The sequence below is a fragment of the Lygodium microphyllum genome, chromosome 6 (assembly GCF_053477565.2).
Source record: "Lygodium microphyllum isolate KBCC chromosome 6, Lygodium_microphyllum_v1.1.10, whole genome shotgun sequence".
Taxonomy (NCBI): Eukaryota; Viridiplantae; Streptophyta; class Polypodiopsida; order Schizaeales; family Lygodiaceae; genus Lygodium; species Lygodium microphyllum.
Window position 1 is genome coordinate 50,468,866 of NC_141140.1, and position 24,436 is coordinate 50,493,301.

General features: G+C 41.7%; 1 protein-coding gene across 1 annotated transcript in view; it reads right to left on the minus strand.

Annotated features, from left to right (window-relative positions):
* LOC148034544 (uncharacterized) overlaps positions 1 to 24,436 on the minus strand; it is an 84,943-nt gene that overhangs the window by 51,163 nt on the left and 9,344 nt on the right. Inside the window, exons 4-6 of the mRNA XM_087679479.1 lie at positions 5,829 to 5,885; positions 5,587 to 5,652; positions 2,568 to 2,779 (exon numbers count right to left, since the gene is read on the minus strand). Of these exons, the coding sequence (XP_087535605.1) occupies positions 2,568 to 2,779; positions 5,587 to 5,652; positions 5,829 to 5,885 (335 nt within the window). The remainder of the gene's footprint in view (positions 1 to 2,567; positions 2,780 to 5,586; positions 5,653 to 5,828; positions 5,886 to 24,436) is intronic.

Sequence of the window (24,436 nt, forward strand, 5' to 3'; positions counted from 1 at the left end):
GTATGCACGGGAAATGGAATCCATATATCTGAACATGAGACAGTCGCATACAACAGTGAGTCACTGGCTGCGTGGGCACTGGCACTGGCTCCTCTCTCCACAGAGTCTGCAGATGGTGAAGATGAAGTGACTGACTGAGGAGGAGCCACTGAGTATAAATAGGCTGAAAAAGTGGGGAGCAATAATGCTGGTCGGACAGCATTAAAGCTGGCCGACTGGTGCATAAAATGCTCCACTGGCATAAAATGCCACACCAGAAAAATACCTAAAATACCTAATAAAAATTGCCCAGCCCAGATCAAGCTCAGACTCACACATGAGCTGACAAATACTCTGCTAACACCCTCTCTCAGATCATGAGTGATTTGATACAATACAATAGTACAATAAAAAGGGATCAGAAACTATACAACATAGAACCACCAAGTAGAACCATGGATACCCAAGCAGTGGGTGATCAAGCCACCACCAAGGTGCCTCGGAGAGAACCTGATGTCGATGTCGATCGTACCAAACACCTGAAAATAGAGAAGATCATAGAATGTCTCTGTGTCCATCACCAATGTCTCGCAGTAGCATACAAGACCATCCTGTCAAAAATGCCTCTGAACATAGGTGACCATGGATTCTCTGCCTTTGGCCAGACCGCCAAAGTGTCCCCTCACGTGAGCTCCAGACGAAAGCCTCCCGCTCTCTGTCAGATAACTAGCTCAGCATGAACCTGGATGTCAATCCCAGCTCTAGGATTTGATTCCGCCAGACTGAAGTCGATGCGTCAGGGACGTCCCTCTCTGGAACCTGTGCACCTGTATAAAAATATAGATGAGGCGCGGCTGCCCCATCTGAACACCCGCTCACACTCCCTCTCTGGCACAAGAGAGTCGTGAGGGATGACCTCATCACCACCACTAGAAAGCATGTCACATATTGGACGGACCTGAAAAAACCCTGGTAACTAGAGGTGGCCAGCCTCGTCAACCTTCACATCTCCCTTGAGTTCTTTGCCTATGCTAAAGCAATAAGAAATGTTGGTGTAGGAAAATGAGTAGATGCTGTCAGAAGTGGAGCAGCGGTGGAAGCATAAACATGTGCTGAAATAAACTGCTGAAACACAAGAAAAAAAGAGAAAAGAAAAGAACACGATACAGATGAGAACTCAGATGTATGCACGGGAAATGGAATCCATATATCTGAACATGAGACAGTCGCATACAACAGTGAGTCACTGGCTGCGTGGGCACTGGCACTGGCTCCTCTCTCCACAGAGTCTGCAGATGGTGAAGATGAAGTGACTGACTGAGGAGGAGCCACTGAGTATAAATAGGCTGAAAAAGTGGGGAGCAATAATGCTGGTCGGACAGCATTAAAGCTGGCCGACTGGTGCATAAAATGCTCCACTCGCATAAAATGCCACACCAGAAAAATACCTAAAATACCTAATAAAAAATGCCCAGCCCAGATCAAGCTCAGACTCACACATGAGCTGACAAATACTCTGCTAACAGATGCCTACCAAGACTACATTGGTAGAGCTAAGCAAAACTAAAGCTTTTGAACATTGCTATCAAGTTCGTTTTGGGACAGCTAGCAACCCAAGCAGCTCTCCTTCATGTGACCAATGGCTCACATTGGCCATGCTCTCACAGCTAGCTGATGTAGAAGCAACAAGAGGGTATTTGTCAAAGTTCCCAAGTGACGTTTAGAAAATCTGAAGCATTGGGATTGGCTAGACACACGACTTGTGTAAAGAGGAGCCTATAAGATACTTGGTTGGCTAGAGCCAAGCCTTGGATGCATCTCTTAAGGGCCTTTGATGCCTTCCAATCAAATGCAAGCCACCAACTTTTTTTCTATAATCAAAAAGCTGAAAAACATGACACTATAGTCTTGGAGATAGTCAAGTTTTGGAAGCCTCAAACTCTTGTACAAAGGTTTGGAAAACCCTCAACACATCTAAAAGGCCCAATGCAAAGTCATCGTCAATAGAGACAAAGCACTAACAATCTTGCCCAAGCTTTGAAGCTCTATTGTTCAAAATCTCAGAAGAGACTAGGACCAACTTCAAGGACCTCTCTTCACCAAGAGGATCTCAAGTGGCTGTACCTCAATATTTGGAAGAGCACAGCCAACTTTTCACAATGCATCATGGCAGCCCCACATTGAATTTTTACACCCCCCCAAAAAAAAACCCAAAGAACCTGAAAGTCAGCCTCAAAGGTTTTGTATATTCTTATATTTTGCTCCAGCCCCTATGCAATCTGCTACTTAATTCGACTAATACAACTTGACCCTCTTTCCATTGCCCCAAAAGAACAGTTACAAGAATTTACTTGGCTGCATTAGCAAGAAAATTGCCGAATCAGGTTATTTCTGGGATTCCCGCAGACATGACAGTGTTACAACTACTTTAGCTAAAATTCTGCTTATCACTTTTTAAAAAGCACACTGAAACAGCTAAAATATTGAAGAGCTATAAAAATTTTATGCAGCTACATGAGCAGGAAAATTGCCAAATAGATTGATTTTTGGCCCACACAATAAAATAACAAAATGCTATGACAACTTACTTGGCAGCATGAGCACGGAAAATCGATAAATCAGAAACACCATCTTTTCCAATGTTATCAAGATGTGATGCAAGGACATCAGCGGCTCCATCAGCAAGAAGAACCTCGATTCCTTCTTTCATTTCTAAAGATGACAAGTTTCCTTCCTTTTTTTCCAGCAGTGCAAAGGATTCACTCAGTTTTTCTAGCTTCAAGTTTTCTTGTTTCAATTTCTGTCATTATAAGTCCCACCAAAAAAGAAATCAGTATAATGTTATGTTATAGTAAACTTCCAGAATATTGCATATATCCAATGTTATGAGGGTTTAATGTGTGTATGCACTAGCCTTCCTTCCCCTAATAACAAATGCAAAGCAATGTTGAGCTAAAAATGCATTACAAACCGATTATTCTTTAAAACAGTCCCCCAAAAACATGTAAATTACCAAAAGTTTCATTAAATGGTGTGTGGTCCTAGAGAGTTTCTATGTCCAATAAGAAAAACCCTAATTTGGGAGGATCCTTTCACATCTATAAATAGACAAGCTGCCACCTTTCATCCCATCCTTTGTTGCAAATTTCTCAATCTACCATGCAGATTTAGGCCATCAACCTTCTTCCCCTAGCTGTCCAGCTCCCAATGACTGCTGCTACATGGTTTACAATTGTCATCCAACCTCCCACTGCTGCTAGTGATCAGATGCCATCATATTCAAGCAGTTACAATGTTGAGTTTACCATTGGGCAACCCATGTCTCCCCACCTCCTTCATGTAGGCCGTGCCTCGTGGAGCAACCATCGTTTTTGCCTCCCGGCTAGCAGGATTCTCATTTTGAGCGAGGCAGCCGGGCCCCCTGTTCCGAGTTTGAGTCGCCATGACTTATTATGAGGAGAGGTGGATTATGAACCGTGTCGCCCCCGTGGCGCCGTGTTCCAAGATGGTTGATTGTGGATCCTTGTGAGCCCGGAACTCTTCCGTGGTGTGATTTGGCGACTCCAAGCACCATGTTACCCTTGTGCGAGTTAGACAAACGCATTACGCGTGCTGTGAGCAAGCCGCCACGCAGGAGGGACATCAAGGGCGTAACGGCCCATGACGCGACGCAACGCAACGCAACAGACTCATGCTGTGACGCAATGGCGTGTCGCCTTGACATAGCTTGCGAGTTGGCTTCTGCTACGTGTTCAGGACGTGACGCGGTGCTGTGTGCCATGTTGCTTGTGCGGGTTTCGCGTGCGGACCCGTGGGACCAGGTATGCACCGTTACTGCATTAAGGGTTTGCATTTATTGCATTACTATCTAAGTTATCATGTTTCAGCCATGTTCATACATGCTATGCCTTCTCAGTGCAAACCCTAGCATATCTTCACAAGCAACACTCAAGCAAGCCCATATCCATAGGCAACACATTTGTATTTGTATGACATATGAATGCAACTAGCAAACCCAAGCATTGAGCGTCATTCAGTTGTTATTTGTGTGCATCATGTCCAACATGTCAAGAAGTCTAACTTTTAACTACAATCAACTTCTCTATTAACATGAATGACAGCGCACAAGTGAAAGTTTTGATACTATATGAGTACTAGAGACTCTTACACTAACATATGACAAGTAGTGCATAATCAAAAGGTTTTCTAGAGAAGACATTTCAGAAAATATATTATACTAGGCAGCTAGTATTTTAACCTCAATCTTTCACAGGAATAGACCGAAAATCCATAGTAAAATTAATGGTATTTCATAAGATGAATAACCTACACCCTCCCAGAAGAGACCAAGTAATTCTTGAATTTTTTTCTAGCAGAAAGTAATCAATACACAATCCTAAGAATCTAGGTCTTCTGCTCATTCCAGGACCATCATCCCTCAGACAGTCTGGACAAGTGCACGAGAACCGTTACTCCCTTGATCCAAAACAGTCATGCTTCTCGAAGTAGCCTAAAACCAGCATTGGATCTTTTCCTGATGTCCCCGTTTCATTTGCTAAAGTCTGATTTACTTAAGTAACTTCTCTTTAATCTCTTGCTTAAGTTTGATTTACTTAAGTCGAGGTGTCTTTCACTTTGTCGTTTTTGTGGCTGCCCAAAAAACTTGTGACAATCCCTGCAGCTCATCCAACATGGAAAACATTCAGGTCAATGGACATTTTGACCTGGGCATCAGATTGCCGAGTGCCTAAATTGATGCAACAGTGTTTTCAAATGCTTTCACACTTACACAACACTTTGGAAAAATACTGAAGTTACATATTGTGGTTACATTGTAGTCAAAGCTGAGGGGTAAATCACAAAGACCCATGACTGTCATCACTTTAAATGCTACCTTCCATTGTAGGATGACACAACTTTCCTTTTCCAAAAGACTAGGAGTTGTGGCAACCTGGGAGCCATAGGGAATGAACAACCCATTGCAATGTAGTGCTTGGAATGGCAAATAATTCCCTAAAAATCAATCATTTTCAGGACACTTGAAAGCCTCAACATACAGAATTAGATTGGAAACTCCACTTATTTAGAGAAGATAAAAGCTTTCCCTTACAAATATTGGGCTTATCACAATATGCAAAGAGTAAAAATATTGGGACAATCTTCTGACTCTACCACTATACATCTAGTTGTATTTAACACAATAGATTAGATGTGTGTGTGTGTGTGTGTGTGTGTGTGTGTGTCTCAAATCTTAATTTGAGCAGTCCTTGCTTACATTGAGCAAACCTTGTAAGTGGAATGAGCAAAGAACTACTCAAAAAGACAGCTCAAAAAATATTTAGCTTCTGAATCCATAGCTACCTTAAACAAAGTTAAAATTGGAGTGGCACAAATGCCACACCATTTGCATCTTTACCTAACTCTGAAATATGGTTATAAGCGACTGGCACAGATTATGGATCACATATCTGCAAAATCCATTCTGTGACACAGTGTAAAAGAGCCAAACATGCATCTAAATAAAAAATTGTAAACATTTGATCGTTATGCACCATTTGCAGTGTGACTCACCTAAGAAATTTCAGCTTCCACAAATAAAAAACTTACTTCTTCAAGTTCCTCATGTTGGCGGGCGGAGGATGCACTTGAAAGCTCTGCCTTCACCTCATCTATCTGCACAGCCAAGTGGAAATGGCATTAAATTTTGACTTTCTAACAAAATACACATGCATGCACATGACAAGCTAGATTTTCAAGTAATCATTTGAACTGGTTAAAGACTGTTCTGAACTCCTACCGACCCTTCCATGTAAGTTTCACAGCAGTCTGAAACTATAAAATGGAAGTACCTTCTTTATTTGCTTCTCCTTCTCTTTGGCAAAAGCAGTCAACAGATCCGCAAGCACCTAAGTCAACAGCGAAGATATTAGAAATTTGTTTGCAAAATAGCACCTGCATGTAAGTATTGACTTGCACAGAAACATGAGTGGATTTTTGAAAGACTACAAGGAGGGACTTCAAATGGTGTACAGTCAGAAAAATGGGGAAAAAAGTCCATATGCAATGGCTCAAGCTGATGAAGCTTGATACTAATAACTATGCACCAAGGACTGCCCAGTAAATGAGGAAATATGCACACTTGGTCAATACACTCCACACAAAATACAAGCAGGTTTATTGCTGTCTAAATAGTCCAAAGAGCCCAAAACATGTGCCATCAAAGTGAGGTGCAACATCTTGATCCATAGTCGGATTCCCACACATGAGTATGCAAACTTCCCACATGGAAAAAGCTGTTTCCAGATGTGGGGTATGGAAAAAATATCATTCTTTACTTTTTTCTTTTTAAAGTTGTAATGTGAAAATTTTAACAGACCTGGGGTATGGAAAAGCAAGCGTGGCAAATTCTGGGGATATCATGCTTGACCTTCCCCAAAAACCCCCCCCCACCCAAAACATAAAATTTATTATTACTTTTTGAATGCTAACACTTTTATGTTTTCATGAAACATGTGAACAATCTGCGTGTAACTGTGTGACATTGTAATTTGTAATTATGATGCTTCGAAGTTTGATCTTCTATGCTGCTTTGAAGCTACAAATTTTGAAGATTAAAAATGTATATAATATTTTATCTTTTAGGTTTTTAAAGATAAAATTAGGGCCATGTATGGGGCTGAACCATACTCCAATCATACTTCCATACGTGTACACATATGCTATATGGAAACATATTGGAAAAACTATGTCTTGATCCATCACAAGAATCTGGATTATTTTACGACTTCTCATCTCTTGAATCATCGCGGAGTAAGATGGAGTGCTCTCCTATCCAAATTTGACTTCATCATTACCTATAGGCCAAGCGACCAACAAGAAAAGCTAGATGCTTTATCTCAAAGATCCTACCTAACACCAAAAGAAGGCAATGAAGCCCATGACCAACAAAATTCAATAATCTTGAAACCTAAGCAACTGAAGTTAAGGGCAATTATCAGCAAAGCCTCAGAGGACTTTAGGTTCTTATGAAAGGTCAAGAGGGAAATTACAGAAGGCTCATTCACAAGGACATAAAGACACAATTACATCAAGGCCATATTTGCCTTGGTACGACGTACGGACGGATTACTAGTGTACAGGTACCGTACGAATTTGTACAATGTTTTTGATGCATTTTTGCCTCCTATCCTATGGACACGAACCGGCTGTCCAGAACTATTTCAGCGAATTTTCGCAGGGGTTTGGAGTAGTGTTTGGCAAAAAGGCACAGGTGTTCGACTCGGGACTCATTTAGGCACACACTCTCAAGTCTCACTCTCTCCTCGAGGCTCATCCCCACCCTCTTGTCTCCAAGCGTCAACCTCCCATCCCCTCCCTCTTCAAGCATCATCTCCTCTTCCCATCTCCTCTTCCCCCCATCCCCTCCCTCTTCATTGTTCTTCCCAGTTCCCCCAATCCCCTCCCTCTTGAAGATTCATCTCCCCACCCCATCTCTCTTGGGTCTTCAAGCCTCTAAAGCTCTCACTCTCACCTCTTCCTCCCATCCCCTCCCTCTTCAAGCAAAGATTGGAGAAGGTGAGAGAATGCTAGAAAGAGAAATTTCAGGAATTCTTCATAGAGAAACCCTTCAGATTAGTTGCTGCATGTCAAAAACTGCCAGTTAGCCATCCGCTCCTGTTGCTAGCTCATATTGACCCCAAAATTGATGTCACTTGCATCAGATGGGTTGATTGCTGCTATTCCAACCTCCAGAAGGTCACCCACGGTAGGAATATCAAACCAACAGCCTATCCTCTCTCTTTCCCTCAGCCTACATGAACTAAAATTCATCTCTCCAGCCTCCATAAACGTTTTTCAATCTTGCATGGGCATTTTTGCCAAGTCGCAGCCTTCTAAACCCATTTTCCAGCATTACACACCCATTTAATTAATTTTCAAAATTAAATAATTCTGAAATTAATTTTAGCCCTTCTAACCCTACCCAAAATTAAATGTGCCCATCCATAATTAAATGGGCTAGGCCATTTGTAACCCGGAATGGTCCCCAACCTCTATAGACCCTTAGATTGATATTAATTACTAGTCTCTAGTGTCACCACTGACACTTATTGTCCAAACAACTGTTCTAGGATCAAATCTGATACCAAACTAACCACCAAAACTCAATCAACATAGCTTATCACCAATTTTGCCTTTGACAACCATTGCATCCTCGAGGCCCTTGGCATGTTACCATGAAATAATTGCCATGTGTATCACATGCGCTAAACAACCTTGCACATCTAATTAATAACTTAATCCAATGTTATCAGCAAGATTAAAGCATCTCAAAATTTCACGTCCTCGTGACGCCTGATGATATTGCTTGTGATCGCAGCCCCTAGTTTATATCTAGGTTTTGGAGAAACCTCTTTAAACTTCTGGGAGTACAAGTGAATCTTTCTTCGGCCAATCGCCCACAACATGATGGACAAACAAAAAGCATGAATAAATGCTTGGAGGAATACCTTAGATGCACCACAATCAACTATCATCAAGATGATTTGGTAAATCTATTACCCCTTGTTCAGTTTGCATACAATAATTTATTCCATGCCTCCACTCAATTCACATCATTCTTTGCTAATTATAATCAACACCCTAGGATAGACAATCATGTAAGATCAAGGAGAAGAATCTAGCTACTACATACTTAGCTCGACACCACTTTGATATTCATAAAGAGTTGCAAGCACAAATAAAACAAGCTCAAGAAAAATATAAAAGTAATGCAAATAAGCTTCACTTACAACATCCATCATACAAAATTAGAGATAAAGTTTGGCCTCTTCGACTTGATCTATGTTCTTCTCACCCCTCCAAAAAAACTAGATTATCAATGACTTGGACCCTTCAAGATTCTTGGCCTAGTAAATCCACTCACCTATCATCTCCACCTTCCCCAATAGATGAAAATCCATCCTGTTTTCCATGTTTCATCTTGGAGTCATATCATACATCCAATATCCCCATAAGAATACTAGAGCCATCGCCTCCAATCATAATTGAAGATCACTAAGAATATGAAGTAGACAAAATCCTGGGTTCAAGAATTTGAAGAGGCAGATTACACTATCTTGTCCATTGGAAAGGCTATGATGCAAGTGAACGAACATGAAAGCCAGCTCCATATCTTCAAAGAGCTCTTATTAAGGTTCATAAATTTCATCTTCAACACCCAACCAACTGTAGATGTGCTAGGATCAAGATAAAGTGCAAATCGCTTTGAATGCAGAGTTTAGAGTAGTATGAGTGAGTAGAAAAGAGTGAGAGCATGACACACAAAGTGTTTGGTACAATGACAAGAAGTACCACTTTAGGTTTTGATTTATATATATATATATATATATATATATATATATATATATATATATATATATATAAAGTACAAGTGTAAGGGTGCGTGCACACCCAATACCGAAAAAAAGGCACGATGAGCCTTTTTTCCAACAACCTCCCACCTAAAGGCAACGTGCCTGAAGGTAGAGGAAAGAATCACCTCAATCTGTATATGTACAAAGCTGAAATACACATATACTATCCAAACCCTATCATCTCGCGGCAATGAGCAAACCGCTCTACTGAAAGACCCTTCGTATAGCAATCATAGCATACATCAAGATACCAACACCTGAGACACAAGGAATCTTGGCCATCTCAGCCTTTCCATAATCAGATGCAAGGCTGTCATATGCACTAAGTTTCACATATGGAGACAATAGTACACCAATGGCTTCCCCTCCCCCCTCCATATTGAAACGCTACAAAACCTTAGTAACATACTCTTGCTGTGACAGATAGAGAAGACCCTTCAATTTGTCCCCGAGTATACGCATGCCAAGAATATGACTGACCTCACCAAGATCCTTCATATCAAAGCTAATGTGTAAGCTCTGCTTTAAGGAGTCCAAGGCATAAACATCCTTGCCTGCAATCAACATCTCGTCCACATACAAAACCAAGAGAATAAGATTGCCATCTGCTGCCTTCATAACTTGAGAGCCATGGAATCTGTAACCAATCTTCCTCCTCGGTATTCCAACTCCCCTTGCTTTCCAAAATGACCAACAAGTCTTCAATTTGATTTGTCCCGTGATTCGGGCAATCAATTGGTATTCACCTACTTTGATGGAGATGGAAAATGCCCCAAATTCAATGATTTGTTGGTCCCTCCACTGGAATAGGCTAAAAATAGCTTTAGCCCTGTTGAATCCAAGTCTTGGAGCTTCCAATTTCTAGCACGCTTGTCGAGGCTGCTGCTAAACCCTAATTTCTACTACAAATTTGTGGAAATTCAGAGTTGGAAGCACAAGAGTGTGCACAAGAGGAAGAGAGAGAGCTCAAGTACAAGAAGATCTTGCTTAGTAAGCTGTTCAAAGGTACAACTCGTACACTCTCCTCAACTGTAAGAGTGACCTTTAGGCAGTTTATATAGCCTCTAGAGAAGTTAGGGTTAGGGTTTCCCCTTGCTCCCTTGACCTCCAGTTCATTTACACCTAGCTACCCTTATTCTCTCCAATATAAGGAGAGTTCACATGCTTACTTCTCAACACCCCCCCTCAATGCCAAGTGACATTGGATAAAGCATGATAGGATGCCCCCCCTTAATCCACAATGAGATGCCTTTATAACTCAGGCTACAAAAGATGGTTATAGGTAGAGAGTGTAGGGACCGGTTAGGCACGAAGATCGAGGCAAGTAGTCGTTACGTACAGTGAAAGAGACAAAGAGAGTGCGAGAGAGCAGAGTAGAGAGTGAGCACGTTTTTGGTACAATGACGAGTGTATCTCTTTAGGTTTTTAGATAGATATATGTATGAAAGTACAATGTGCTAAGGGTGTATTCACACCCGAGCACATTTAAAAGGCACGATGGCCCTTTCTTCCCAACAACCTCCCACCTAAAGGCAATGTGCCTTAAGAGGAGAAAAGAATCAGCTAAGTCTAGGTATATACAAGGCTGAAATAAATATATATATCCAACTCCCATTATCTGTCGGCAATGAGCAAACCGCTCTACTGGAAGACCCTTCGTAAGAAGGTCTGAAGAATTATCATCTGTATGCACTTTGACAAGCTCAATGCTCTTACTATCAAGTACATCTCTAATCAAGTGGTACTTCATCTGTATGTGCTTTGTCTTTGCATGAAAGAACAGGATTTCGTGCTAGTATGATAGCACTCTAACTATCACAATGGAAAATAGGTAACTCTGTGATACCAAGCTCTCCCACTAGACGTGAAAGCCATAAAGCCTCCTTACATACCTCAGTGGCAGCTACATACGCTGCCTCTGTAGTAGACAAGGCAATACACTTTTATAGCCTGGAGATCCAAGAGACTGCTCCTCCTATGAAAGTAAACACATACCCAGAAGTGGACTTCCTGCAATCCGCATGACCAGCATAGTCTGCATCCGTAAAGCCAACAACAGATGCCTTCTGCTTTCCAAAGCAGATGCACAACTCCTTTGTGCCTTTGAGGTATCTCATAATACCTTTCACTACATCCCAATGCTTCTTGCCAGGGGTTGCCATGTATCTGCTAACCACTCCCACTGCAAAGGCAATGTCAGGACGTGTAGCAACCATAGCATACATCAAACTGCCAACAGCTGAAGCATATGGTAACTTGGCCATTTCAGCCTTCTCATCATCAGATGTAGGGCTGAACTCTGCACTGAGTTCCACATATGGAGGCAATGGAACCCCAATTGTTTCCCCCCCCTCCATATTGAAACGCTGCAAAACTTTGAAGATATACTCCTGCTGAGATAGATAGAGTAAGCCTTTAGATCTATCTCTGAGTATTCGTATGCCAAGAATGTGATTTGCATCACCTAGATCTTTCATGTCAAAGCTTCCATAAAGACTTTGCTTCAATGAATCCAAGACATAAGTATCCCTGCCAGCAATCAGCATGTCATCAACATACAAAACCAAGATAATCAGCTTGTCATCTGCTACCTTCTTGGTGTACAAGCAGGGATCCACTTGACTTCTATGAAAGCCTTGGGACTATATGAATGTATCAAACTTATGATACCATTCTCTTGGTGCTTGTTTCAGCCCATACAAACTCCTTTTGAGTTTACATACCATTTTTTCCTTCCCTTGTTAAACAAACCCTTCAAGCTGCTGCATATATATGTCTTCATGCAAATCACCATGTAAAAACGCAGTCTTTACATCCATCTGTATGAGCTCCATATCCTCAACTGCAACCAAGCCCAAAATGATTCTCAATGTAGTCATCTTGACTACAGGAGAGAAAAATCTCATCAAAGTCAATTCCATGCTCCTGCTTGTACCCCTTTGTAACCAATCTTGCTTTGTACTTTGGTGAGGAACGAGAAGTGACCTTCATCTTGTAAACCCATTTGCATGGAAGGGTTTCCTACCCTTTAGGCAACTGCACCAAGTCCCAAGTGCCATTTTTTTCAAGAGATTCCATCTCTGACAGCATGGCTTTATACCATTTCTTGCTGTCCTGTCTGTCCATTGCTTCCTTGAAGCAAGACGGTTCACCACAGTCTGTCAACATGACATAATCAGCTTGCACCAGAAACAAATCTGTCATGTTGCCTAGTAGCCCTAGACGATCTCCTAACCCAATGGTCATTGTTTGCTGGCTGTTCCTGCAAATTTCCATTTTCAGCATGCTGTCCTGGCATTTCAGCCTGCAAAGCAGCATTAACAGCTTGTTGTCCTGGCTGTTCCTGCACATGTAATGGCTCATTTTCATGGGCAATAGCTAGCTGATCATTTCCAACATCATTTCCTGCATTCACACGTCCATTTACAGTAGGTATTTGCTGCTGTACAATGGGAACATTTTGCTGTCCAAAAGGTATTTCTCCCCGGAATACAACCCTATGGACCTCCTCAGTCTTTTCGAGGCTGTTTGTGCATGCGATCTTCCCGGAAGCTAACGTCATTGCTGCGTACTACTTTCCTTTTCTCGGGATCCCACAATTTATACCCCATTTCACCCTCGTCGCCATATCCTTAGAAAATGCATTTACAGGACTTTGGCTCAAGTTTGTTGTGTTTTTCTTTACGAATGTGCACAAAAGCCTCACAGTCGAACACTTTCAAATGAGCATATGAAGGTGGCTTGCCCATCCACGCTTCTTAGGGAACTCCCCCCCCCCCAAAGACTTGTTTGGTGACCAATTAATTAAGTGAACGGCTATCATAACAGCCTCTACCCAAAAACCATGGGGTAATGCAGCATGACACAGCATTGTACGGACCTTATCCTGTATGGTCCGGTTCATACGCTCTGCAACTCCATTTTGGGACGGATTATAAGGGGCAGTGAGCTCCCTCTTTATCCCTTTGCTTTCACAAAATGCCTGAAAGACCTTGGACAAATATTCCCCACCATTGTCAGAGCGAAGACACTTAAGTGTCTTATCTGTCTGATTTTCAGCCAATGCCAAGAATTTTTTAAATCTGGCAAGCACTTCATCCTTTCTACGAATAGGGTAAACCCATACCTTCATTGTAGCATCATCTACAAAGGTGACAAAATATTTCTTTCCCCCTAAAGATAATCCTGGCATTTGACATACATCCGAATGTACTAACTCTAGAGAAGAAGATTTCAAAGAAAGAGACTTTTTGTGAGACGTCTGTGCATGTTTGCCATAAATACAATGATCACAATGCTCAAAATCAGCATAACGAAGACAAGGCAAGCAACCCAAACGAGAAAGCACTTTCATTCCTGTTTGACTCATGTGTCCCAACCGTCCATGCCACAAGGAAACACTCGGCTGCTCCGTCACGGCAACAACATGGTCACGTACACTAGATACATGAAGTGGATACAAAGTTTCACTCTTGCAACCTCTGGCAATAACCCTAGATCCCTTACAGATCTTCCATTTTCCATCACCAAAGGTGGTATGAAAACCATCATCTAGCTGCCCTGTGCTAATCAAGCTCTTCTTGAGTTGAGGTACATGCCGTGCATGCTAAAGTGTAAAGACAGAGCCATGCTGAAACTGTAATTGCACACTGCCAATACCTGCAATCTCACATGCATAGTTGTCCCCAAGATGGACAACACTATGTCGACCCCCTGTATAGGCGGAAAACCACTCACGATGAGGGGTGACATGAAAGGAAGCACCTGAATCAAGAATCCAAGTATACATGGCATCATCTGTATCTGCAAGTAAAGCATGTGCATCAAAGTGTGAAGAGACAAAGAGTACATCACTCCCATTGTCACTGTCATGAGTGACTCATTCATCTCTTCAATTTTTACACTGCTCTTCTTAGGCTGATTGTCCTTCTTCTCTTCCTTGCTATCATCTGTCTTCTTGCCTTTTCCCTTCTCTTTCTTCCATTTATAGCAATCACATTTAAAGTGACCCTTCTTGCCACAATGATGGCATTCAACATCTTTGCCACGTGATTTACTGCGTTCCTTGCCACCATATTTTCCCTTTTGCTGTGATCTGCCCCTAGTGTGCAAAGCACTGGAAAACTTACTGGATGCATTGTTATGCCGATTCATCTCTTCCATAAGTAGAGCACTCTCTACATCAGCATACAAAAGGATCACATTAGAATTGGTCATAGCAGTCCTGAATGTATCCCAACTCTCTGGTAGAGAGCAAAGCAAGAAAGTAGAGTTAAATTCCTCATCAATCATGAACTTCAAGGCAACCAACTGGCTCAAAATGGAGTTAAACTCACTCAAGTGAATAGACATTGCTGTACCCTCTTTCATACGCAAATCCATAAGCTTTTTCAGCCAATACACTTTGCTTACAGCACTCTTCTGTGCATACAGTTCTTCCAGTCTAGTCCATATAGCATATGCAGAATCCAAGCCTTCAATGTTGAAGAGCAAGGCATCAGAAATCCATAGCTCTATGGTTGAGCGTGCAAGCTCATTCAACTCATTCCAATCATCCCGATCCATGTCCGCAAGCTTTGCCCCTTTGGTTTTGATCAGTTTTGCCTGATTCTTTTGTAACAAGATATTGTAGCACTGTTTTTGCCAAACTGCAAAGTTATGTGCGCCTTCAAGCTTCTTTATGTGCATTAGATTACTGCTGTCATTGCTGCCAGCCATGTTTTTCAGCCCAAATGTGACCAAAAAACCAGCAAATGCAGGCCCAAACTGTCACCCAAGTGACCAAGGTACAAACGAGTACCAATCAGCAATAAATGACCATGCAGAAGTACAGATTTCAAATCTGTAATTAAGTTTTCAAAAGCACCAAACCAAGTGCTACAGCATTATCCAACTGATTATAGCTGTTCCAAGGGCATGTGCATCACATTACATGAGAAATCCCAAAATTTCAGCTGCAATTTCTGTTATACATGTACCCATGGGCATAAAATTTGACACGAACAGTCAAAAAAGCCCCAAATTTTTGTGCTCAAAGCATCAAATACACATTTGCATTTTCTTTGTCATGCATAGGACTGTCCAATTTTGCCAAAATAAAGTAATTTCATTAAAACCCCCAAATTTTACCAAGTATTGATGTCTAAATTGCGCGGAATTCAACCTGGATATACATAAAATGACCAAATGCACCAAATAGCACGGGGTCCAATGTACATCAATGTCGAGAAATTGGGTAAATTTCAGCCCAATTTGCACATGCACATGAAAAGGCCCAAATGTAGGGGACAAAATGTCACGAAATTCCTGCAATTTCTGAGACAAATATGTTTGTCCTGCATCACATTCCTCAAATCTGAGAAAAGCCCCAAATTTTGCAAGTCCAATGTTGAGAAATTTCACTCAGATGAGCAAAATTTTAACAATTATGGCGAAATCCCCAATTTAAATGCACACAATGTCTGCAATTCTGACGCAAATGCCTCAATTTTTCACGAACAGTACTCAATGTGAAGAAGCCCTATATTTCTGGGCCAAAATTGCACAAATCTGAGATTTTGTGCTTACACGCGCGAAACCTCGTCAGTGGGTAAAAGAAATTTCAAAAAAAATGAATTTTTCTGAAAAATTCTGGCGGGTCCATTGACCCGCCAAGCGTCGCCGTGAGCTTGGAACCCCGCCGGCTGCCATCTAACGCGCGTCGCCTGTCCGTCACGGGCTGGTCGCAGCTCCCTGCAGACGTTGCATGTGCTGCCCGCTGGCCCCCTCTGTGAACCCCACTGCTGCCTGTTATGCCTGCTACTGCTCGTCAACTGCTGTGTGGACTGGCAACTGCTACGAGGCTTGGCAACTGCCGCTCACGTTAAGTGCTGCTTGTCGTGACCTGTCCGTTGACTCTCTCCTACTCGCCTTTGACTACCCACAATGCTTGCAACTCACGACTTGCTCGTCTGTCCTGTTCAAACTTCGAGAGACACGAACGCCTCAACCACTTCTGAATCACATCGCAAGCTCGCTCGCCTAATTCGTCATATGTTGACATGCCCAACCTACCATCTTGGGCCTCATGCACTCCTGAGCTCTCTCTTACCCACTCTGATACCAGTTTGATATAGATGGGCTAGGATCAAGATAGAACGCAAATCAGTTTCAATGCAAAGTTCAGAGTAGGATGAGTGAGCAGAAAAGAGTGAGAGCACGACACAGTGTTTGGTACAATGACAAGAACACTTTAGGTTTTGATTATATATATATATATAAAGTACAAGTATAAGGGTGCGTACACACCCGAACACCGAAAAAAGGCACGGTGAGCCTTTATTCCCAACACAACCAAGCCAAGGTCTATTCAAAGGCACACCACCGCTCCTCATGGAACTCAGTGCTAGAAGAGAGGGTAATGTAATAGACACCCAAGCAAGGATAGCCCTTGGTTTGTATGCAAGTTGGGATAGCCCTGTTTCCATGATGTTTCTAGAACATTCTAGAAGATATTTGCATCAACGTTTACATTATCGCTAATGTCAGGGTACCATGTGTCAATATGAATGTCATACCATACGTGCAAGTCATGCCATGTGGCATCCTCTTGTACCCCTTAACCTTCCTGGGCTATAGTATAAATAGGGGTCATGGGCTACAAGCTCTTCAATCTTGCCAATACTAGTTGTAAGGCTCTTATGAATTCTTCTCTTATAAGTTGTCAGAGCAATCTCATCGCTCTGGAAGAGCACTTATCATGCCCATAACACTTTCACACAATAAGTTAACCCCAAAGTTTTGGCTTGATGTTATTGTGTATTCAATCACACCCCCACTAAAGCATTGGCTGAGTGTACGCCTTATGAGGCTTGGAAATGGCCAGCAGCTAGTGGTATCACACATTCGTGTCCTTGGTTGTTTGGTATATGCTTTGGTAAACCACAAAGACATAAGCTACAAGACAAGACTATCATGTGTATTTTCATTGGTGCAAGTGCAAAAAAGTAAAGGGTACTGCTTGTATCAACCCTCTACAAACAAGATTTCCTTTTTCAAATTGTAAAGTTTAAACTTTTATGCTTCTTAAATCTTGATTATTGAATATCTCCACCTCTCCCTCTCTACATCTATTTTTACCTTCATTACCCAATTAACAAGACTCTTAGTGAGAATATTTGCAAGGCTATCTTGGGTTTTGACCTTAGTCAGTGTGACAAGACCATCATCCAAGACCTGTCGAATGAAATGATACCAAACATCTATGTGTGGTACGTGCATGGAGCATGGCATACTTAGCCAGACATACTACACTCTAGCTATCACAACCAAGCACTGGAGTACCTGAAGAAAGACCAAAATCCTTTACCAAACAACCAAGCCAAATAGCTTCCTTAGAAGTTTCTATGGCTGAAATATATTCCACCTCTATAGTACTTAGTGCCACAATTTTTTGCAACCTTGAACACCAAAAGATAGCCCCACCAGCCAAAGTAAAGACATACCCAGTGGTAGATTTCCTAGTATCAAGATCTCCTGCCATGTTCGAATCACAAAATCCTTGCAACTCTAGCGTACCCTTCCATAGCATATATACTTCTCTTGTGTATCTTTTAAGTATTTGAAGCTACATTTCACTATTTCCCAATGTGGCTTGCCAAGGTTAGACATGAATCTACTAACAAAACCCACTACATGAGCAATGTCAAGGCGAGTTGCAACCATGGCATACATCAAAGATCCGCAAGCTAATGCATAAGGTATGCCCTTCATAGCACTAGCAACTACATCATCCTTCGGGCAATCAGCTTTGCTAAGCTTTGTATGTGGCGGTAAAGGCACACCAAGAGGCTTAGCACCAACCATATTAGCCCTGTCAAGTACTTTGCTAATGTACTTGTCATGTGAGAAACAACAAGTGTTGCGCTCTCTCTCTTTTAATGTGCATGCCCAAAATGTGTTCAGTTGCCCCCATATCTTTCATTGAGAAGGCTAAACTCAACTACCTTTTAAGAGCATTCAAAGTACTCTTATGCTTTCTTGCAATCAACATGTCATCCACATATAAAACCAACACAATAAGTCTTCCATCATCAGCCGTTTTAGTGTATAAGCAGTGATTTGCATGACTACGTTTAAATCCATGGCTGAGCATGAAGGTATCAAACTTTTTGTACTATTGTCTAGGGGCTTGTTTCAGTCCATATAAGCTGTGTTTCAGCTTACAAACCAGATGCTCTTTGCTTGGAGTAGCACAACCTTTTGGTTGTTTCATGTACATCTTTTCATCCAGGTCACCATGAAGAAAAGCAGTCTTCACATCCATCTAATACAACTATAAATCCAAGGATGCAGTGAGAGCAAACAAAACACGGAGCGTAGTCATCTTTACCACTGGTAAAAAGACCGCTTGGAAGTCTATGCCTTCCTTCTGTGTATAGCCCTTAGCAACAAAACACGCTTTGTACTTGGGCTTCCCATCAATATATTTCACTTTGCTAACCCATTTATAAGGGATAGCTTTCCTATCCTTGGGCAAAGATACAAGCTCACGTGTGTTATTTGCATACAAATACTTCAAATCTTCTTGCATAGCAAGCTCCCACTTTCTGTTGTTTTGGCATGACTATGCCTCTCTAAATGCCAAAGGCTCACCCTCATCAATCAACAAAATGCAATCCAAAGATGGCTCAAACCTTTGTGGCTTCCTTCTGACACGTGTAGACCTTCTTATCCAATGATCTGTATTGTCAAGCAATGGGCCTATATCCTCACATATGTTCACACCATCACCAAGTGGCTGATTTTCAGCATTTTCTTGCTGCTATAACCTGTTTTCAGCATGTTCTTCTTGCTGTCCTATTCCATCCTGTGCATCTATTTGCTGTCCATTATGTTCTATCTGTAGCACAATGGGTTGCTACTCATTTTCGGCGTCAGAAGGGGCAGAATTTTCAACTAATGGCTGCTGAATGGCTGGCTGTTCATGCTGAAATTTGACCTTCTTTTTGTCAAGGTCATCTTGTGTGGTATGTTTCAGCAACTTAGCCTCATTAAATACTATGTCTCGGCTGTATACTATCTTCCTGCCCTAAGGGAGCTAAACTCTATAACCCATCTCTCCCTCATCTCCATATCCCATGAAGATGCCCTTGATGGAATTCGTGTCTAGTTTAGTCCTCTAATCTACAAGAACATGCCCAAAGGCATTACAACCAAAGATACGCAAATGGTCATATGAAGCAAGTTTGCTAGACCAAACCTCTTCAAAAATGCCATTTTCCAATGCATGATTGGAAGAGCGATTGCATACATGAGCTGAAGTTTTAAGAGCCTCTCCCCAAAACTGCTACGAGATTAGTTGTGGACAATTATATCTTTCAGCCATGCCATTTGATTATAAGGGACTGTCAACTCCCTCTCAATGCCATGGATCTCACAAAACTTTTTGAACTTATTAGAAACATATTCGCTCCCATTATCCATTCTTCTAGCTTTTAACTTAAGCCCTTTCTATGTGGTAACAAAAGCATGAAACCCTTTAAAAGCATCCAACACTTCCTTTTTGCTCTTTAACACATACACCCATGATTTTCTACTGAAATCATCAATAAAAGTAACAAAGTACCGTGCACCCCCATGTAAATTGACAGGCATAGTGCACACATCAGAGTGTACTAAATCAAGAGTATTGGACTTCTTAACAACACCAGAGTAATAAGGAGACTTCACATGTTTTTCATATATACAATCATTACAAATTTCGAGACCAGAGCCTTTTACATCAAATCTCCCTCGCTCATATGGCCAAGTCTCTTATGCCAAAGTTCCATCTATTAATGACCTTCAGCCTCAGCCAAGTACTTGCTAGGTAATGCTTTATAATGCGAATAATACAAAGTCCCCCTTTTGCTACCTTTAACAATCAGCATAGAGCCCTTGTGGACCTTCCAAGATCCACCACCGAGGTTAGTAAAATACCCTCTTGCATCAAGCAGCCCAACTGACAATAAACTTTACTTTATGCCAAGTATATACCTGACATCCTGTAAAACCAGCTCTTGGCCGTTTTCAAGGGCCAAGTGAATGGTACCTACACCCTCTATCTCACATGCATAGTTGTTGCCCAAGTAAACCTTGCCTAGGCAACCTGTAGTGTATTCAAAAAAAGACTCCAAAGAGGGAGTAACATGAAAAGAGGCACCGATGTCCACTATCCATGATTGGGACAGCCCATCATGACCTGAAAGTAAGGCATTAATTACCTCCTTTTTAGTGATGTGCATATCACCTACTGCTGCCATAATATCTACATCATTGCATGAGGATGCGCAAGTATCTCTTCACTATCAAGAAGCTCTTCAATGACCACACTAGATGCAACATTTGCCTTTGCAACTTCTTTTGAGCTGTCATTATCTTTCTTGTCATCCTTCTTTTTCTTTCCTTGCTGTTTCTTTCTTTCTTGCTCTTTCTTGTAGTATCAGCATCGGGCTTTTTATGCCCTTCACACCCACGCTGATAGCAAGTAACATCTTGTTGTTTGCCCTTGCTTTTACTTCTACTTTTGCCTTTATTTGCTGCATTACCTCTCTTCTCTCACCTGCCTCTAGCATGATAGGCTAAACCATTGCTTTCTCCACTGGACTTTCTTCTAATCTCCTCATTGAGGATAGAGCCCCTAACACCATCAAAGGTTTAAGCAAGGTTGTTATTAAGTGAAACAACCAAAGACTCCTAGCTATCAGGTAAAGTCTCAACAAGAAAATAGCCTTCAATTTATCATTGAAGGCCGACAAACCAGAGACCTGCAAAACTAACTCAAAATCCCTATGAAAGCACTCAAATGCTCAAATGCTGACTTAGACTCATCCAACTCCATGTTCACAAGCTTACGCATGAGATGCACTTGATTCACCTAAAATACCTAGTAATACCCAGCCAAGCTCAAACTCACACAAAAGCTATCTAGACTACTAACATCCTCTCTCAGATCATAGGTGATTGATACAATACAATGATACAATAATAATAACTCATCATACGCTATACAACAAAGAACCACCAGAATAGGACCATGGATACCAAGGCAAGAGGGTGATCAAGTCACCATCAAGGTGCCTCGAAGAGAACATAATACCGATGTCGATCGTACTAACTCTTGAAAAATACAGAGGAGTCATAACAAATCTCTGTATCTATCAACAATGTCTTGCGATAGCATACAAGACCATCCTATCAAAAATCCCTCTAAACATATATAGCCATGGCAGCCTAAAGCCAAGACCGCCAAAGTGTCCCCTTGTATGAACTCAAACGAGAAGCCAAAGCCGCTCTCTCTGTCAAATAACAGCCCATCATGAACTAGCTCCAAGATTTGAATTTGCCAGACTTCGTCAAGACATCCCCCTTTGAAACCTGTACACTAGTATACCTGTATAGATGAGACTCACTGGCCCCACCTCACCCCCCTCTCACTCTCCCTCTCTAGCACTAGAGAGTCGTCACGGGTGACTACATCAACAATACTAGAAAGAAAAAGGAGGGCATGCCCAGCCCTTCCCAAGGTTTAAAGAAGATAACCATGTCCGCACCTTGGCATTGGCCTTGCCATAAGGATCTAAGTCAAAAGTATGAGGAAGAGGATGACTCAACAAAGGAGTCAAGATCATGCTTCTTCTTTTGCTACTTTTTCTTCCTCGAAGCTACTAACTCTTTGCAATCCTTGTGCAAATGGCCTTTCTTACCACAATGACAACATTGAGTCTTCACCTTCTTCTTCATGTTAGCCCTCTCTAAAGCTATAAAGACCTCACTAAAACAACCAAACTGCGCTAGAAGCCTCCCTTGTAACCACAAACAGATCTCATGCTCAAGCAGCATTAAGGACATGAGTTGAAAAACTGATGCATGTAAATAATATTTGACCCCGCAAAGCATTGGCCACTCCATCAAACTCTAAAGGAAATTTGTAGCGCATAGCCCCCACAAAATGAGCCTCTAGAAGGGCGGAACACGTGTCGAAGCTAGTCTTGTACTTATGTGACACGAAGTAAGAAAGACTGAATAGTGTCCTTAGGCTCAAACTTCATCTGCTAGATATTGGAAAATGGCAGCCAGCCATGGAGAGAGGAGAGACAATGACAGCAAGAGTGAGCTGAAGCAAAAAGAGATGAGTGTACTTGCTAAAATGAAAGATAGAGTGAAAGTACAACTTATGTTTAGGTCAAGGGTAACCTAACAAGCTTTCCACCAACTAACTAGAGTTAGGTTGATTTTACTCTAGAGCCTAGTGTCACTACTTTTAAGTTTCTAAGACACTAGGTGTACACAACTTACATTGACACTTTAATAAGTGTCCACACCACACAAATTACATTGGGCGCTGCCCATAGAATCGGCAAATTCTAACAGCCCCCTGCAAAGCCAATGTGATGAAGTACAAGGATGATCAATCACTAAAGGGAAACAAGTTTAAGGACTTTCGAAAAGCCTCAAACTTCTTGCATGGTAGTGCCTTGGTGAAAATATCTGCAACATTTTTCTATGCGGGTACATACATCAAGCCGATCTCTCCTGCATAGCATCTCTCTCTGACATAATACTAATGTACCTCTATGTGTTTCGTGCGAGCATGAAACACAGGATTTCGTGCTACTACAATAGCACTACGACTATCAGAAAGAATGGGTGTAGAACCCTCCAATGGTAAATGTGGATCAGCCAACAATCTACGCCCCATATACATTCCACTGTTGTCGTGAAGGCTGCCCTGTACTCAGCCTCACAAGACGAGGTACCCATTGTAGGCTGTTTCTTGCTTAGCCATGAATTGCATGAACGGCCTAGAAAGAAACAATGTCCACTACTAGACTGCCTAGTGTCTGCATCACCAACCCAATCTGAATCACTGTAAGCTTGTAAGTGCAAGTCTCCCCTCCTAGGAAATAATAATGCATGTGACTGAGTACCTTGCAAATATCTGAAGATCCACTTGACAACTTGCCAATGTATGGTCCGTGGGCTATGCATATACCTACTCACCTGAGATATTGCATACTAAATGTCAGGGCGTGTGTTGCAAAGATAAATGAGACAGCCAGCAGCCTAGCTATAAATTGCAACATCAAACATCTCTTCACCATCATGCATAGACAGCCTGGCTCCATAGGAGTGCACATAGGTTTGCAATCTTGCATACTAAACCTATGTAACAACTTACCCACATATTGTGACTGTGACATGATGATACCATGCTGATTTTGGGTGAATTGAATCCCCAAATAATAGTATAGGAAGCCCATATCTGACATAGAAAATGCATGTTTTAATTCAGCCTTAAAATCTACAATTTTTTCTTTTGTAGGTCCGATGAGCAGCATGTCATCTACATAAAGAATGATAATCAGCAAAGTCCCCCCTCCCCCCCCCCCCCCCCTCATTCTTAATGTATAGAGTGGGAGCAATTGGACTATTTTTGAACCCTTTGCTAGCCAAATAAGCATCAATTTTGGAGTACCATGCATGAGGAGCCTGTTTGAGACCATAAAGAGCTTTACACAGCTTGCATACCATGTGCTCTTTCCCTTTAACCACAAACCCTAGACGTTGTGACACATAAACATCCTCATGCAAATCCCCATTCAAGAATATTGTCTTAATATCCAACTGATGTACTCTCCAACCATAATTTGCAGCCATTGCAATCACACATCTCACTGTACTCATACAAGAAGTAGGAGCAAAAGTTTCTTCATAATCTATGCCCTTCTTCTATGCATAGCCTTTTACTACCAACCGTACTTTGTACCTGTCAATTGTACCATCAGCCTTGCGTTTGAATTTAAAAACCCATTTTGTGCCAATGGCCTTGGGGTAAATCCATAAGATCCCATGTAGAGTTAGTGGCAATAGAGTCTAACTCATCTTGCATGGCATGCATCCAATGTACATCTTGTTGAGCTTCGTCAAAGGAAATAGGCTCATCATCATCCTAGAGTGAGCTCATAAACACATGCTCATCACAATCATCTACGCTTCTGTAAAATCAATCAAATGTACCCCCC